Source organism: Lynx canadensis, chromosome E1 (assembly GCF_007474595.2).
Source record: "Lynx canadensis isolate LIC74 chromosome E1, mLynCan4.pri.v2, whole genome shotgun sequence".
Taxonomy (NCBI): Eukaryota; Metazoa; Chordata; class Mammalia; order Carnivora; family Felidae; genus Lynx; species Lynx canadensis.
In genome coordinates this window covers 27,454,294-27,470,539 of record NC_044316.2, presented here as the reverse complement: position 1 = coordinate 27,470,539, position 16,246 = coordinate 27,454,294, and the positions used below count along the sequence as shown (strand labels likewise).

The following is a 16,246-nucleotide window of genomic DNA, read 5'->3' as shown; positions in this document are numbered from 1 at the left end:
TCACTATACCCATTTGAAGATTATACTCAGGTTTGAGGGCATTATTGTTTTTTTTCTGATCTGGTTGGTTTTCATTTTGCCTCAAAAGCAGCTCATATATATGTGATATATTTGCCTCAAAAGGAGCACATATATATGACTGGTTATCTGTGAATGGTGAGATAATATAGATTTCTTTCTTTCTTTATACTTCTTTATTAGTCCCAATAAACAATACATCATCTTTATACCAGGGGAAACACTATTTTTTAATTAAAAATTTTTTTAATTAAAAATTTTTTAATTTAAAGATTTTAAGATTTTAATCTTTAATTTAATCTTTAATTTAAAGATTTTAAATTAATTTTTTTAAAAAAATTAAAAATTAAATTTAAATTAAAAAATTTAAAACTAATTTTTTAAAGAGATCCACTTGGCTCTCTTCTGTTTCTTCAGATGCTATATTGAATCTCCCCACTATGGCACGTGGGTGGCTCAGTCAGTTAAGCGTCTGACTCTTGATTTGGGCTCAGGTCATGATCTCACAGTTTCATGAGTTTAAGCCCTGCGTTGGGCTCCACGCTGATAGTGTGGAGTCTGCTTGGGAGTCTCTCTCTCCTTCTGCCCCTCTTCCACTTGCGCTCTTTCAGTCTCTCAAAATAAATAAACTTAAAAAATAAATCTCCCACCAATCACACACTAAAGTTCTATTCTCATGTCCTCATAAAAGTATTCTTGTCCCCTCCCTCTTTGTGATGACCCCACATCAGCTCACTCATTTAAAAACTGCTTGTAAAAGCTGTTTTTCAGTTTTACCCTTATCCTGCCAACTGAGTTGTTTATAAGTACTGCTTTAGTACATGTCATTTAGTACATTTAGTACATGTCAATACTTTTCTGAAGATAGTTCTGTTTAATCAGTTAATCTTCAATGGCATTGTAGATGTTACTTATTAAACTATTAACTGGTTGTAATGTCTGTATTAGATATTGGTATCATAATATTTGGGTGTTTTTATTCTATTTATATTTGGTGCTTTTGTAAATGTAGTATGCACTTTAAAAAGAACTTTTCTTTCTTTCTTTCTTTCTTTCTTTCTTTCTTTCTTTTTTTTTTTTTAAAGATTTTAAGTAATCTCTACATCTAACATGGGGCTTGAACTCACAACCCCAACATCAAGAGTTGCATGCTCCTGTGACTGAGCCAGCCAGGTTTCCCTAAAAAGAATTTTTTCAAAGCACAGACATATCTGTTGTTTTAGTAGTTCTTCCAAATCCCCATGAGATAGCAACTCATCCTTACTTAAAATAGATGAGAAAATAAGCACAAGAAAATTAGATGGTTTACTTTGTATATTTGATTTCCTTTGAATGACAGGGCCTAGACTCATCTGAGCTCCCTGATCCTAAGGATGAAGTCAAAGTTTGTAAAAGAAAATGATTACATACTGTTGCCTAAAGGGAGCCCAGGACTCAAGTGAGAGTTCAGGGAGTTAGAAATCTCCTTAGTAAGCTAGATCAGAGATGTGAACACTGCTGTTGAAGATAAAGAAGCAAACTACTTAATGTTTAAATGTAATATTGTGATTAGGCTTCCTTTGTCAACACAAAGCACAGGTTTGGAAGACCCTCCTCTGGCAGTTGCCTTTATGCTTCAAGCAGTGGGTGAGCCAGGAAGTGCGAGGCTCAATCTTGGATTAGAGGACAAGGCATAATGGTTACAGGACATTTGGACATCTAATATGGTTCAAGTTTGGCTAACCAGTTTAGAGACTGTGTTATATATGGTGGGTATTCAGTGTGACTGAATGATTTATGAAGAAGATATTATAGTTAAGAAGTATGTGTATACTTTCATTATCTCTGTATTTTAAACAACCTAACATAATTGGCCCTGTGCTGAAGGCCAATTATTTTCTATTGTTCTCGGTTTCTAATTTTATAAGAATACTTTCATTTTGAGAAAAATGCTCAGTCCAGAACAGCTTTTGCTCAATTCGTCCTTATACCTTCTCTTTCCTCCCCCTTCCCACAACTTGTAACAGCAGTTTTGAAGCAACTGTATGTGGGTGGTTTCCATGGTATAAGACAACAACTTTCACAAAGAGGGTGCTTCAGCCTGAGCTAATTGGCCATGATGTGTTCCAGTGTTATGTGTATAAACACAGATGCCCTCATATTGCAGGTATTTTAGCAGCTGATCATGCATGTCAAAAAAGGGAAGCATTTAGTCTCATTATCTGGGTGACAAGTGTAGTAGAGGAGGGCAATGGGCACCAGTACAGGGGATTGGTTCACTTGAGTCACACTGTACCTAACTCACTTAACTGTTTCTGTTTTTCTTATTGACAGGACCAGGAAGAACAAGCTTACTTTGCAGTGTTTGATGGCCATGGAGGAGTGGATGCTGCCATTTATGCCTCCATTCACCTGCATGTTAATTTAGTACGCCAGGAAATGTTCCCCCATGATCCTGCTGAGGCCCTGTGCCGGGCCTTCCGGGTTACTGATGAGCGGTTTGTGCAGAAAGCAGCCAGGGAGGTATGCCTTTTTCTCATAAATTCCAGCCATGAATGCACTGGCTGAGCTCAGCTTGGTCTGTGGTTCAAGGGCTACTTTGGATTTTGTCTTTTTGGGCAGGCATTATTTAAAGTTCTCTTTCAAACTACAGTTCTTGACCCACAGTATTGGATTCTATAGTAGTTCTAATTCCCTCTTTAGGGCTTTAGGGGGTGATACGATGTACTGTAGAGAAACTCCGAAGCTATAGTTTTCCAGAAAGCCAGTCCATTGCTGGATTGGGCAGGTGAGTTTTATCTTTCTTATTTACCAGCGCCTGTCAGGTTCACACTAGGACCATCTCTATAAGCAGACTTTTGCTGACAAGATCTGGGTATGGTGATTAAAACAATGGACTAAAAAGGAAACAGAAGCTAGATTACTCCCATACACTTGGTTCTAAATGGGTTGGCAGTGTTTTACTGTGTATCTCTTGAGGGAAAATTTGCTTGGAAAGAGTGAATCCTTAGATGATTCTTGAACTGATTTTTCTCTCAATAGGAAGAAAAGTCAGAGCTCATGTCCTAATTTCTTAAGGTTAATCAGACCTAAGGTTTTTACTCTACATGAATGACAGGGGCTCTATATTAAGATCTAAAAGTAAAAATTTTAATCTAATTATCATTCGGGGCATTGGTATATGATTAACTACAGTACTCTATTCATTTCTAACTGGGGAACAATAGCAAGATAATAATTTTTAATTTTTAAAAGTAATTACAGAATTATACATACAGAAAATAAGACTCCTGCCCTATGAATTAAACATTAACTATTTTTGAAATGGGCTTGGAAAGAGCAGGGTCACCATTTAATCCATTTTTTCGATCTCATTGTTATTGGTTTATAGCAATAGTGGTGCTTGGAATTAATGAGACTAATTCAGAACTATTTGGTATTAAGCAATGAAAATATTCTGTTATCTCTCCACCTGCATCCCAGGTTTAGATTAATATGCAAATCCAACAACAGGAACCACTAGGGTCTACATGTAGAGGTGGGGCAAGACAACAAAATACTTGTTGACCTCAGACCTTCTCAGAGGCTTTTGAGGGCTGGTGCTGCGTGGCTCTGCCTGCCTTGGAGCTGCTGGCTGTCCTCACTCTGAGGACAAGACTGGCCCCTGAGAGGTGATGTGTAATCACCAACGTGAAACTAAGAGACTTGCTTTGTCTTCTTCATCTTCTGTTTTATCCTTTTTCCTCTGTGCCATCAAAATCAGGACTTCTCTGACCATGTTCACCTCATTTGCTTTGCCAGTGATCCTGATGTCTCTCAGTCTTGCCAACAGTTCTCTTGAATAATTTAGGTTTGTCTCAGCAGTTACTTTTCTCCTTCTTGTGCATCCATGTGCTGCTAACTGCTGGGAAGAAAGTAGCTATTCCTGTTGTGAAGCAGCCCTGCCTCCTGTTCTCTCCAGGGCATATGCACTGAAGTGTCTTTATCATGTGTTCCAGGGGGCTGAGTTTTTGAACACTCTGTGTGGGAAGGCATTTTATTGGTGGGTGAGGATTTATAACAAACTTTCCCTATATAGGGAAAATGAGAAGTTGTTTTTCTCATTGGATACAAGGGGCCTTTTACCATCCCTGACGCATTGGTTCTAATTTAGGCCAAGTCCTTGGTAACAGAAAGTCATGCTTATTTCATGGTGACTCATGTCAAATTGGAGATGTCATTTTAGTATAGTAATATCGGGAGCATTAAGTACAGTGGTACTGAGCTATTGAGGTGAAATTCCAGGCTGTTCTTTATGCAGTGTTCCAAAAGCAAAGGCCCCTAAAATTATTATAGATTTTTTTTTAAACTATAAGCAACTTAGCATGCCAGGAAACATGTATCTCTTGGCTCCTAGTTAATATTCAGAGTATGGGAGCATTTGTTGTATATTAATCAGATATTTTATATGTTTTGTGTAATCTAGGATCCTCCCTGTGAACATACATCAGTAACAAAATAGAGACCAGAATATGGAAATCTTTAAAGATTACTATAGTGGACTGACAACTGGACTAGGAGGAAAAAGAATTTCAGTTGATCTGTGTACTAATGAATTACCTGGCCTTGGAAAATCACATAACCTGCCATAGTTTTTCTTACCTATACATGAAATGAAATGAAATGAAATGATCATCCCTGCCTTGCATATCACAGTTTGCATCTATGTGTGTGGACATGCACATAAAAATGCATTGAAAAATAGGAATTACTATTTATTGTGAAATCAAGTTATTAATAATCTAGCCCCCAACTAAAAGTTTATATTAACTATAAACTGCTTCTCAATGAGAATTTGATTTCTATTTATTTTTTACTGACTCTAGTTTTATTTAAATTATTTTCAGAGCTTAAGATGTGGGACCACAGGAGTGGTGACTTTTATCAGAGGTAACATGCTCCATGTGGCCTGGGTTGGGGATTCCCAGGTTATGCTTGTGAGAAAAGGCCAAGCTGTTGAACTAATGAAGCCACACAAACCGGACAGGGAGGTAAGTGTGCTCTGTTAGAGCACATGCCACAGAGGCAGTTTTCTAGTTACTAAGATTCATTTGATTATTATAATTACCACGACTCGCTGAGCAACCATGTCCACCTTACAAAGGAGTAATAAACAGAACCTCTCCAGGAAGCTGATGAATATTATATCTCTTGTTTACTATGTAAGGTAGAAAAATAAATCCTGAATCCAATTATTTGCTTCTCTCTATTGCATTGCTGTTTAGGATGAAAAGCAGCGAATTGAGGCTCTTGGAGGTTGTGTAGTCTGGTTTGGTGCCTGGAGGGTGAATGGAAGTCTGTCGGTCTCCAGAGCTATTGGTAGGAAAAACCAATTAATTTTTGTTTCTCCAAACTGTCCTCTTCCAGATCATTGTCTTATATTAACTCCATATTATATTAACTACAATAAGAAAACCTGAGATGGTAATTTATATTATCAGACTGGTTATTATTATTTAAAATAATGATTGGATAATGCCTCTTAATTATTTGATTTAATCTACCATTTCATCTATATGCTTAAATACCATTATTAAAAGGGAACTATGTTAAATGCAGAACTTCTTAGTTTCTATCCTTTTTTTCTTTTCTTTTTTTTTTTTTTGAATGGAAGCCCTTAATCTTTGGGACACAAATTTGCTTAAAACCATAGTGATCCTCATTTCATTCCATTTTGGGTCATATTTAGCTTGACTCGGTATTTTCAAAAGAACAGGAAGGCTTCCCTCTCTATATTTTACCTTTCTTATGTCTTTACTTGTTTTTCATTGAATTATAAAATGACATCAACACTGTACTTTTTAGATGAAGACAATTTTCTTTATGTGGAATACACTGATTTGCCAGGTAACCCTAGGTTTTAAAGAATCTGGCTCCCTGGTACATAAGTTCTTCAGAAGGGGAAGTCAATGAAACTATCTAAAACTTAGTAAACAGCTAAGCTTATTGGACGGAATGACAAAATGCAAGGGCGTAAGTTCAAAGATAGTCCTGTTTCTATTTTTGTTTTACTTTGGCACCTGGGTTTATTATATTTTAGGCTTCATGTCTTAGCTTCATTTTCTGGTTTTAAGAATTTTTTTTTTTAACATTTATTTATTTTTGAGACAGAGAGAGACAGAGCATGAACGGGGGAGGGGCAGAGAGAGAGGGAGACACAGAATTCGAAGCAGGCTCCAGGCTCTGAGCCGTCAGCCCAGAGCCCAACACGGGGCTCGAACTCACGGACCACGAGATTGTGACCTGAGCTGAAGTCGGACGCTCAACCGACTGAGCCACCCAGACACCCCTCTGGTTTTTTAAAAATAATAAATTTGTGTGTATCTTTATAGGTGATATGCATGCATACTGCAGTTCTTAGACCCTGCTCCTAAAGAAAAAATGAAGTGATTTGACATAGGGATAAAATGGATAAACGGCATTCACATCCAACCCCCCAATTTTGCTGATCATTACCAAAACATTCTAGAACATTAACAAAATCTCAAAGGATTGATTCAGTTTCACCAGTGATGTGAGTTCCTCCCACTCTTTGGGAAGGTGCTGGCAAGCTGTGAAGTGGCCCAAATGTGAGCAGCAGAAGGCTGAGACAGAAAGTGAAAACTGAAAGATCCTGCAAGTGCTTCTGAAAAAATAAGAGTTAGTTTTATCTTAGACTGACAGAGTTATTAGGAGCTCTGGAATAAGACCACCGAGGAGAAACTTCTCATTACTAAAACACACCCTCATGTAAAATTATTTCTGACAGTTCCTCTTGATCTTACTGTCTTTGTCACAGTACTGAAACGTACCTTTCATACTGGTAATAGAACCAACTTTACTAAAGAATACTTGCCTTTTCTTGCTTCTAAAATATAACACGAGGAGAAACCAAAAGCAAGGGAAGACTGTCCTTGAATAAGAGACAGTCTAAGAGAGAATAAGGCAAACTTCATAGACGAAGTGACTTTTAGGTTGGATGTGGAGGACAGTGTGTAGGGGAGGAAATTCCAGGGGTAGGGGCATACAAATACGTGGGCGCCTGAAAGGGCATGCCATGTTTTAGGAACAGCAGCACATACAAGAGACTAGGGCAGAGGGTGGGCGTGGTAAAAGTAAGTGTTGCTGCCAGATTGTGAAGGGGTTTATATGCCAGGCTAAGTAGTCTAGACTCTCCCAGGTGAATAAGCATGGAGGCCACATGATCATTTATAATCCCTTATAAAGGTATTTGTTTGGGATGATGGTATAGAAGATGGACTAGAGTACAAAGACTAGATGGGATCTTTCAGGGGCTGTTGATACAGTTTGTTACAGCTATGAGGGCAGCTCAGAAAGGATACAGAGGAGGCAGAAATTGATTGGATGGAAGTGACAGTTTGTGGGGGTGGAGGAAAGCTGGCTTCCAGGTTTTTGACTTGTGTGACTGAGATGATAAAGCATCTGTAAAAAAGCAGCAGCAGTTTGTGGGGTGGGGAAAAGGGCGGGTAATGAGTTCATTTTGGACATATTTTATATTCTAGGTACCTTACCTGTGTGGTATCTTAGAAGAGATAATTTATATGTAGTTGGAAATACAAATCTGAGCTTAGCAGAGTTCTGAGTTGCAGATAGAAATGTGGGAACTCATCCCATTTTGGCAATAATATTAGCAGTCTGTGAAGTGATATTGTATATATTAGTTGACACTATAGGCATTGCCCAGGAAGAACATGTAGTGTGATGAGAGACCCAAGGATGAGACTCATTACTGAAGGTTCCTGCTCTCTAGGTTTGTATCTTGGCTCTGTCACTTTACAAGCTATGGGCCTTGGGAAATTAACTTCCTTGTGTCTGTTGTTCCTTTGTAAAGCAGGAATAGTAACAGTGACTGGCTCATGGAGTTTTTGTATTAAATAGTATAATACATGCACCATACTTAAAACCCTGCCTGGCAGAGTTTTAGCACAAAATGATCGTTAGTGCTGTTATTAAGTGAAAGAGCCAGTGAAGAAAATCAAGGAGGGATCAGAAATATACAAGTGGGCTACCACAGATACTAAGTAAGAGAATAGGGTTTCTAGGAGTTAAGTAGTCACAGGGTCAAGTGCTAGAGAGGTGAAGTGAGATGTGGGATAAAAAAAAAAAGACATGGAATTCTGAAAATAGGAAATAATTGGTAATATAGGAGAGAAATGTTTTGGATTAGTAGGTGGGAAAAAAAACAAAATCAGGAGAGGGAGAATGAGCAACAACAAAAGAATGTGTGTAGATTTAGTTTCTTGGGCAAGTTAGTGGTAAAGGAAATAATGTGGTGGCTTGTGGGAAAAGCTGATTTGGGAAAGGGTTGTTTTTATTGTTTTTGTTTTTAGGATAAGGAGTTTAGATCAGATTTGTAGGATAAAAGATGAGAGCAAGTAGAAGAGAAACTGAAGATGAGACAGAAATGAGTCCTAGAGAGTCAGGTCCAAGAGCACAGGTTAGCTTTGAGAAGGAAAAGGAGACCTCTTACCTGAGACTGGTAACTCATAAGGTGAATCTCTTCAAATTAAAATAAAAAGGGAGGGGGTAGGGGAAGGAATTGAGGGAATTCAGGTTTGATAAACTTCATTTTCTTTGAAGTAGGAAATCAGGCCCTCTACCAAAATCCAGTAGCTTAATTGGAAGAGAGAGGTGAAGAATGTGGGAAAGATTTGGAAAGCTCACAGAATAAAACAGGGGGCTAAATGGGGACAAGAAAAAGGACTCCTGAGCTGAGTTCAACTCTACTTAGGAAATAAGGGACACTTTTAAAGCTTTAAAAATGAACAGCTTTCAACAGTTTCTCCTCCTGAGCCCTTCAGATTTATGATCCAAAGTTGACAGAGGCATGATGTTTCCTAGCACATGGAGAGAGGAGGTTGAAGATAAAAGGATGTTGCCATTTCTACCATGAAATGGATAATCACAAATTTGGGGGCGAAATGTCATGAATTTGACATCCAACAGTAGAGCAGGTGAAAAGCCAGAATTCTGGCAGCATTTTCTCTGTGCAAATCTTTTGTATGTTCTGTTCCAAACTAACAGTTGCAGTAGCCTTTTAATTGAAGCACTAAAACAAGATTTTTGGGAACAGTATGACTCAGATCACATTTATTTTTAGAGCTGGAATTCAGAAAATAATAATGATGATAATAATAGGTGGAATAGGGGATGGGGAAATTCAGTAAAGTGGATTGGTGGAGAACACTGAATCCTGTGATTGGAAGTTTTGATTAGCTTTCTCAGGCTACTGGGAGGCATCATAGTATAGAACTGAAATTGAAGTTGATGGAATCAAAACCATGTTTGAGGGAAGATGGTTCTGGCTACTGTATGAAAAAGACTAGTTTCTTATCTTTTATCTGTTTTTCAAGGTATCCCATCACGAGACCTGCTGAGAGGGCATGTGGCCCACACTGGTCCTAGCGGTTATCGCTAGGGTTCCTACTGAGCTTTCTGGGCCTATGTGAGGATTAAACAGGGATGTGAAATGTTGGAGAGGACCTTACTTATAGGAGAGAACCTACAACAAATTATGAGAAAGAGTAATGACAGAGCCAGATCACTTAAGTATAATTTCATTTTACCATCCCCTAGTTACAAAGTCATTTTAGTACTTCATCAGTACCTAATGAGGGTTTGTAAGTAACAAAGGTAGGGTTGGGACCCAGGCAGTCTGACTCCACCAAGCTGTACTTTACAAATGATAAAATGTTTTGTAAATTTTAAAATTTTAACTGTTTCCTAATATAGCAGTTATTGCTAAATACTGTTTCCTATGTACAGTAGAAAATGAGTATCCCTTGTTGTACTAATAAGCGATCCTGTGTTATACTTAATAGGCTAAGGACCCTTTGGCTAGGCTCTCTCCAAGTACCTAGAGGAAAACAATAAATATAGAGAGAATGGATCTGGAAGTGCTCTAGATCTGAAAGATCCAATGTGCATTGTAGATGATTAATTTTCTCAGTAGTCTGGTGATAGACTGGAGACCATGAGCCCACATTAAGCTAAGTTTCTGTCTCCACTCCAAGCACTCCATATATAGCTATGCATCATTCCTTAACATTTGTCTCTCTGTCTTTGTTAATGCTATTCCTTCAATCAAGGGCTCTTCTATGCCTGGTGATAACTAACTTCAAGGCCCAGTTCAAATGTCATTCTGTAAGTGGATGAACTATTAAATAAGAGAGAAATAATGGCCCAGTAGGGCTTTGGGGGCTCTCACAGTGTTCATAAGTAGAGAATGAACAATAGCAATAAAGGTGGCAGGGGGAGGGGGTTCGATCAAAGACAAATGAAGAAAGCAAAAATACGGTAGTCCCTGAAGATGAGAGAAATATGATTATGTTTTCCAGTTGTTCTCTAGAAGTTACAAGTAAAGCAGCTTTAAAAAGCAAAAAGTAGGGCATCTGGGTGGCTTAGTCGGTTAGGCAGTTATCTTCAGCTCAATGATCTCATGGTTCGTGGGTTCGAGCCCCGCGTCGGGCTCTGTGCTGACAGCTCAGAGCCTGGAGCCTGTTTCAGATTCTGTGTCTCCCTCTCTCTCTGTCCCTCCCCTGCTCGCACTCTGTCTCTTCAAAAATAAATTTTTGTGTCTCTTCAAAAATAAATGTTTAAAAAACTTAAAAAAAAAAAAAGCAGAAAGTAAGTAAGTAAATAAATAAATAGCAGAAAGCAAACCAGATTGGGCTGACATTCTAGTTCTCATCTGAATCTTGGGATGACTTTTCCTGTCTTAAGGGAGTTGACTTGATTTTTAAAAATCCCTTGTAACTCAAACCTTTCTCTGTGCTAGCAGCATAAAGCTATTACTTTGAAAACAAAGACAGAAAGTGTAAGTGTTTAATGAAGAGTGATCACAACTTTGGTTTTTTTTTTTTTTAATGTGGACTTGTTCTCAAGTCTGTTAAGTCAAATTTAACCACTAATAAAAAAAAAAAAAAGGCAGATCTATCAATAAACAAAATGTTCCTGTGTTAAGACTGAAATTTTTCAATGCAGCAAAAAATTTAGATTTGACATTTGTTGCCATGCTCAGCTAAGCCTAAATCATAGCTAGAGGCACAAGATTCAGAGTATAATAAGCTAGCTAAGTAAGTAAGCCCAGTGAGTGGCAATTATTTAACAGAGAGTAAGGAGTGAGCAGCATCTGATTAACAAAGAATTCAAGTACTATATTTTATCTGAAACTAGTTTATAAATTCTTTCCAGTGTATTCAGATCACAATCCAGTAAATTATGATCAGTCACAGCATTGGCCATAAACATTCCTATAAACATACAAGGTAAATTTGACCTACTTTTTAATTCCCACAGGAGATGCTGAACATAAGCCATATATCTGTGGGGATGCAGATTCTGCCTCTACTGTTTTGGATGGAACTGAAGACTACCTCATTCTGGCCTGTGATGGCTTCTATGACACCGTGAACCCTGATGAGGCAGTGAAAGTTGTGTCTGACCACCTGAAGGAGAATAATGGAGACAGTAGCATGGTTGCCCACAAATTAGTTGCATCAGCTCGTGATGCTGGGTCAAGTGATAACATCACTGTTATTGTGGTATTCCTGAGGGACATGAACAAAGCTGTAAATGTTAGTGAGGAATCAGATTGGACAGAGAACTCTTTTCAAGGAGGGCAAGAAGATGGTGGGGATGATAAGGAGAATCATGGAGAGTGCAAACGCCCTTGGCCTCAGCACCAGTGCTCAGCACCAGCCGATCTAGGCTATGATGGGCGTGTGGATTCATTCACTGATAGAACTAGCCTGAGCCCAGGGTCCCAAATCAACGTGCTGGAAGACCCAGGCTACCTAGATCTCACACAAATAGAAGCAAACAAACCTCACAGTGCCCAGTTTTTGCCACCAATTGAGATGTTTGGTTCTGGTGCACCAAAGAAGGCAAATCTTACTAATGAGCTAATAATGGAGAAAAAATCAGTTCAATCATCACTGCCTGAACAAAGTGGTGCTGGAGAGTTTCCCTCTTTTAATTTGGGTTCAACAGGGCAGCAGATATACAGAATGGAGAGCTTATCTCCTGTCTGTCCTAGGTTGGAAAATGAACAGTTCAAATTCCTGGGAAAGAGAGTTTCCAGATTGTCTCATTTACGCTATCATTATTCAAAGAGATGGTATGGATTCAGGTTTAATACAAAGTTGTATTCATTTATGTCTGCTCAAGAGCCTTCCCACAAAATAGGCACTGGTCTGTCCTCACTTATTCGAAGTGGGAAGAGAAATAGGATGTTAAGAAGTTTTCTGCCATGGAGGCAAAATATTTGGAAAGGATACAGTGCCAACATGATGAGGAAGCTCAGAAAGAGTAATGATATTCCAGACCCAGGTCTTCCTTGGAGCTATAAAATATAATACTTTCTCTCTTTAAAGTAGGCTAGCTAGCTCTCCCCCAATAAAAACACCACTATCAGAGTAGAAACAAGGTAGACATTTCTGAAATATATGTGCTTCATTATGAAACCATGGATGGCTCAATTCTTAAATGTAAATAGATCTCTAGAAAACCCAAAAGTGTTTTCAATCTAAAAAAAAAAAGTATTGGCGGTTTCACTAGCAAAATTATACAACTGGTCCCTGTGATGTGTCTCCACACCTACATACAATCCCCACTTTACTACCCTTCACATCACTAGTGGAAGCTTGTGAGTTATTTTAGTCAGGATATCTAATGTTGAAATCTGAACGCAGGTGATATCTGGTTTGATGTGCCTAATATATCTATGGGAAACCTAATGCAGAATTAGATTTAACTGGGGGATGTTCCTTAAGACTGGGGACTGTGAGGGAACCCCTCCCCTCTTTTTTTTGGTTGGTAAAAGACTAAAAGCCATATGGGTTTTAATTGGTTACAGTGAAAGCAGAAAACTAGTATAAAAGTGTCATATTTTCAGACTTGTGAGGTGGTATACAGTCAAAAAGATATACTGATTTTTTTTCCTGTAACATAAAAGATTATGAAAATTTTCTGAATTAAAAAGTATTTCCTAGGGCTGTGTAGCTATTTGGGAGTTTCATAACCTGTTATGGTGCTTTTGGCAGAATTTTTATTATTTGTCATTTTAGACTGCTGTCAACTGGTTTTAACCTATGATGCTAATATGTTTTTCACTGTACCTTCATCTCAGGAATAAAACTGATTTAATGGAGATGATGTTAGGTACAAATATACTAGAATCAAGTTACCATTTAAAAAAGAAAAACAGTATTTCTATTTTTTCTGCCTTTTTTTAAGTTCACAGACAGCAAAAGCATACACTACTACAAAAATAAAAACTGGTTTTGGTGAATGAAAAATACTGGTTTTAACTTCTCTAAAATTGTTTTCCCCAAGGGAATGAAATAATTGGTATGAAAGAGGTTGAAAGCACTGCCCAAAGTCAGCCCAGAGAGGCCAAGTGCAAAGGAGAAGGCAGAGAACGGAGACTGAGGTCTATCTAGTTACGAATGGAGAATGCTCCAGAGTCCTGCTACATGCAACTTCAGACTGCAGAGAGGACGTCTTTCTCATTTCAGTATAGTTACTTATATTTGATAATTTGTCTGTTTTGCCATTTCTGTAGTTTCAAGCTAGAAGCATATCTTTAAAGACAGCAAATAAACTAATAAGCAGATTCATTCTGTGAAGCTGCCTCTGGTTCTCTTGAGAATCATGAATAATACCACATGACCTTTTACCTTCCCCTAGTCAACCGTGGACCAGCCATACCATGGACAGGAGCTGCCCACTCACATATAACACTGGGAGGCACCAAATGTTCTTGCTGAAAAATGTCCACTGCCTGTGTTTTTTATAGAATAATACTGTTACTTTATGTTCCCCAGACCCATAATGGAGGACTCAGATTCCTAGATTTTAAAAACAAAGGACTGCAGCGTATTTTGGATGCCAGTATAGCTATATCAAATACATAAAAACTTCAGCAATGATCAGATTGTTAATCTATACATTTTATTTTTAAGAATTTCTAAGATTTTCAGTATTTCTCTTGAAGTCATTTATTCTTTTCTCAAGTCTTCTGATACGTGGCTAAAAAGGAGGAAGTAAACATGGCTCCAAATATAGTACCAGAATTTTCACTAACCTGATGTTTACCCCCATATACGAACCTCACTCACATCTGTCACTTTCTGAAGCCTAGATCTTGTTAACAACCCATCAGGTGAAGAGTCAGTTTCAAATCAAATTATCTAAGGAAACAAGAAAACAGGCAGCAGAGTATTGGTACACATTATAGTCCAAAGCACTTACCTAAATTAAAAAAATGTTTTTAAGATTTTCTGTAGTTGTCCATTGCTACTGTGTTTGATCAGAATAAAGAAGGTGAAAGGAAAGAAGATACAAATGATAGATTTTTTTCAGTGGGGAAAAATGGTTGGATGAAACTCGGATGAATAGACCACACTTTTAAGGGTCTGAATTTTGTAGATCTGACTATAGAAGCAGTTCCATTTTTCATACCAGTAGCCCTCTAGAAAATAAAGCAGAGTAGTTCTAGTGTGGTCAAGTTATAAACCAATATTGTGAAAAATAGCAACTCTTCATTTGTTCACAACATGCATATTTATAGAGTAGTTAGGTGACATTTGTAAGGTAAATCCTTTAAAATTCTACATTAAAGTAGTGGTTATTGGTATGATATATGCTGCTCTTGATTCTATAAACTAGGTAAAAAGCAGTGCTTTGTGAAATGCAGTGTTATATCTTAATGCCACTGGTGATAGAAAGTAGTTCCCTTCAGTTCAAATCCTGTGCCCTTATTTGCTGCTTGCTAATGTAAGCAATAAGTACCCCTCTAACTAATGGTATCTACACATTCTGTAACTTGTATTTAATGATGGTGTATCTGGTGATTGTAAAAATATTAGATATAAAAGTATATATAATATATATTAACTGTTAATGCTGAGGTAATAGTCTGTGAATTATGTGTTTTGTACTTTTAACTGTGTAATTTAGTGGTGGTGAAAATTCTACACTCAGTCCTTCAGAGTGACAGTATCCCTTTTTCAATTTAACATGATATGCATCAATTTGTTTGCCTGCTAAAGTCTTGTTAGAATAGGAAATAGTAAAACAAATATAAACAAGAAAGTGTAGTACTTGTTAGGGAAACAGACTTCAGGTTACCAAATGAAGTCCTTACAAACTCCTTGTACATTCACTGTGAGTTTCAAAGGGAATCAGTCCCTAAATTTAGGGTTTCCTTTGTTCACTTTCTAGATGTGTACTTTTGAGGGATATCTGAGGTTTAGCAACATTACAGCACCAAACACTGGGGCTATTAATCCCACTTATATCTGTGCTAAAGGGGATGGTGGAAACACACATGTATATACCTTTACTTTACCTAGAAGTGCCATCCACTGTCCTTGAAGTAGTAAGATTAAAGTTACTATTGCATTTAAGTAGGAGGATCCTTGAAAGTAACACCTTTTCCAAGGACAGTGTCAACAATGTCAATGTCAACACTGAGTCTGATTCTGACCACATTTATAGTGGTATAATGTCAACGTGGTGGTATAGTGTCACGCTGTATCTTCATGACAACCATACTCCATTGTTGGAACACTGTGCCAGTAAAAAGTGCAACATCCGATGGGCAGATGAAAATGATGCATAAAGAAGTTCAGTGTTTACAGATAAAACTGCTGTGGTTCAAGTACTTCTCCATCAAAGGCTTGCCAAGGCTTTGTGAGAAAGTGATTTGTAAATTATTACTTTAGTGTTTAAACATAATTTATTCACTCAATGACCATTCTCGCCTACGCAAGGCCACGAAGGGGGATACTATATAGTTTTGGTCACATCGTAATTTTGGACACTTTTTCTTTGAGTCTTAAATTAGCAAAAGAACATACTTTTTTCATCTTTTAAAACCATGTGATATATTAAAGGATAAATTACCCACTCTTCTGTTCTAACCTGTGAATAGCTTAAATGTTTTTCTTCAAAACAAGATACCACCAGTATTATCACATGACTATTTTCCAAATGGTACTGTGTTGAAAAGTAATTGTTACTTCATCTTAGCAGTATTTTTTATCTTCTATTTTGAAGACTATTGTATTAATTAGAAAATAGGAAATAGGGAACTCCAGATTGACACAGCAGTTGTTCTGGAAAAGGAAATACTTTAATAAACTCTGATGTATTAGATAATCCACAGATACATCATTGTTAACTCTTACTCTAGGTGCTCTTTGAT

The 16,246-nt window shown here is 37.6% G+C and overlaps 1 protein-coding gene across 1 annotated transcript in view; it reads left to right on the top strand.

Moving 5' to 3' along the window:
* PPM1E (protein phosphatase, Mg2+/Mn2+ dependent 1E) overlaps positions 1-14,945 on the top strand; it is a 227,555-nt gene extending 212,610 nt beyond the window's left edge. The window contains exons 4-7 of the mRNA XM_030295986.1: positions 2,332-2,520; positions 4,884-5,027; positions 5,262-5,355; positions 11,335-14,945. Of these exons, the coding sequence (XP_030151846.1) occupies positions 2,332-2,520; positions 4,884-5,027; positions 5,262-5,355; positions 11,335-12,392 (1,485 nt within the window). The 3' untranslated portion in view covers positions 12,393-14,945. The remainder of the gene's footprint in view (positions 1-2,331; positions 2,521-4,883; positions 5,028-5,261; positions 5,356-11,334) is intronic.
* Positions 14,946-16,246: the final 1,301 nt, after the last annotated feature.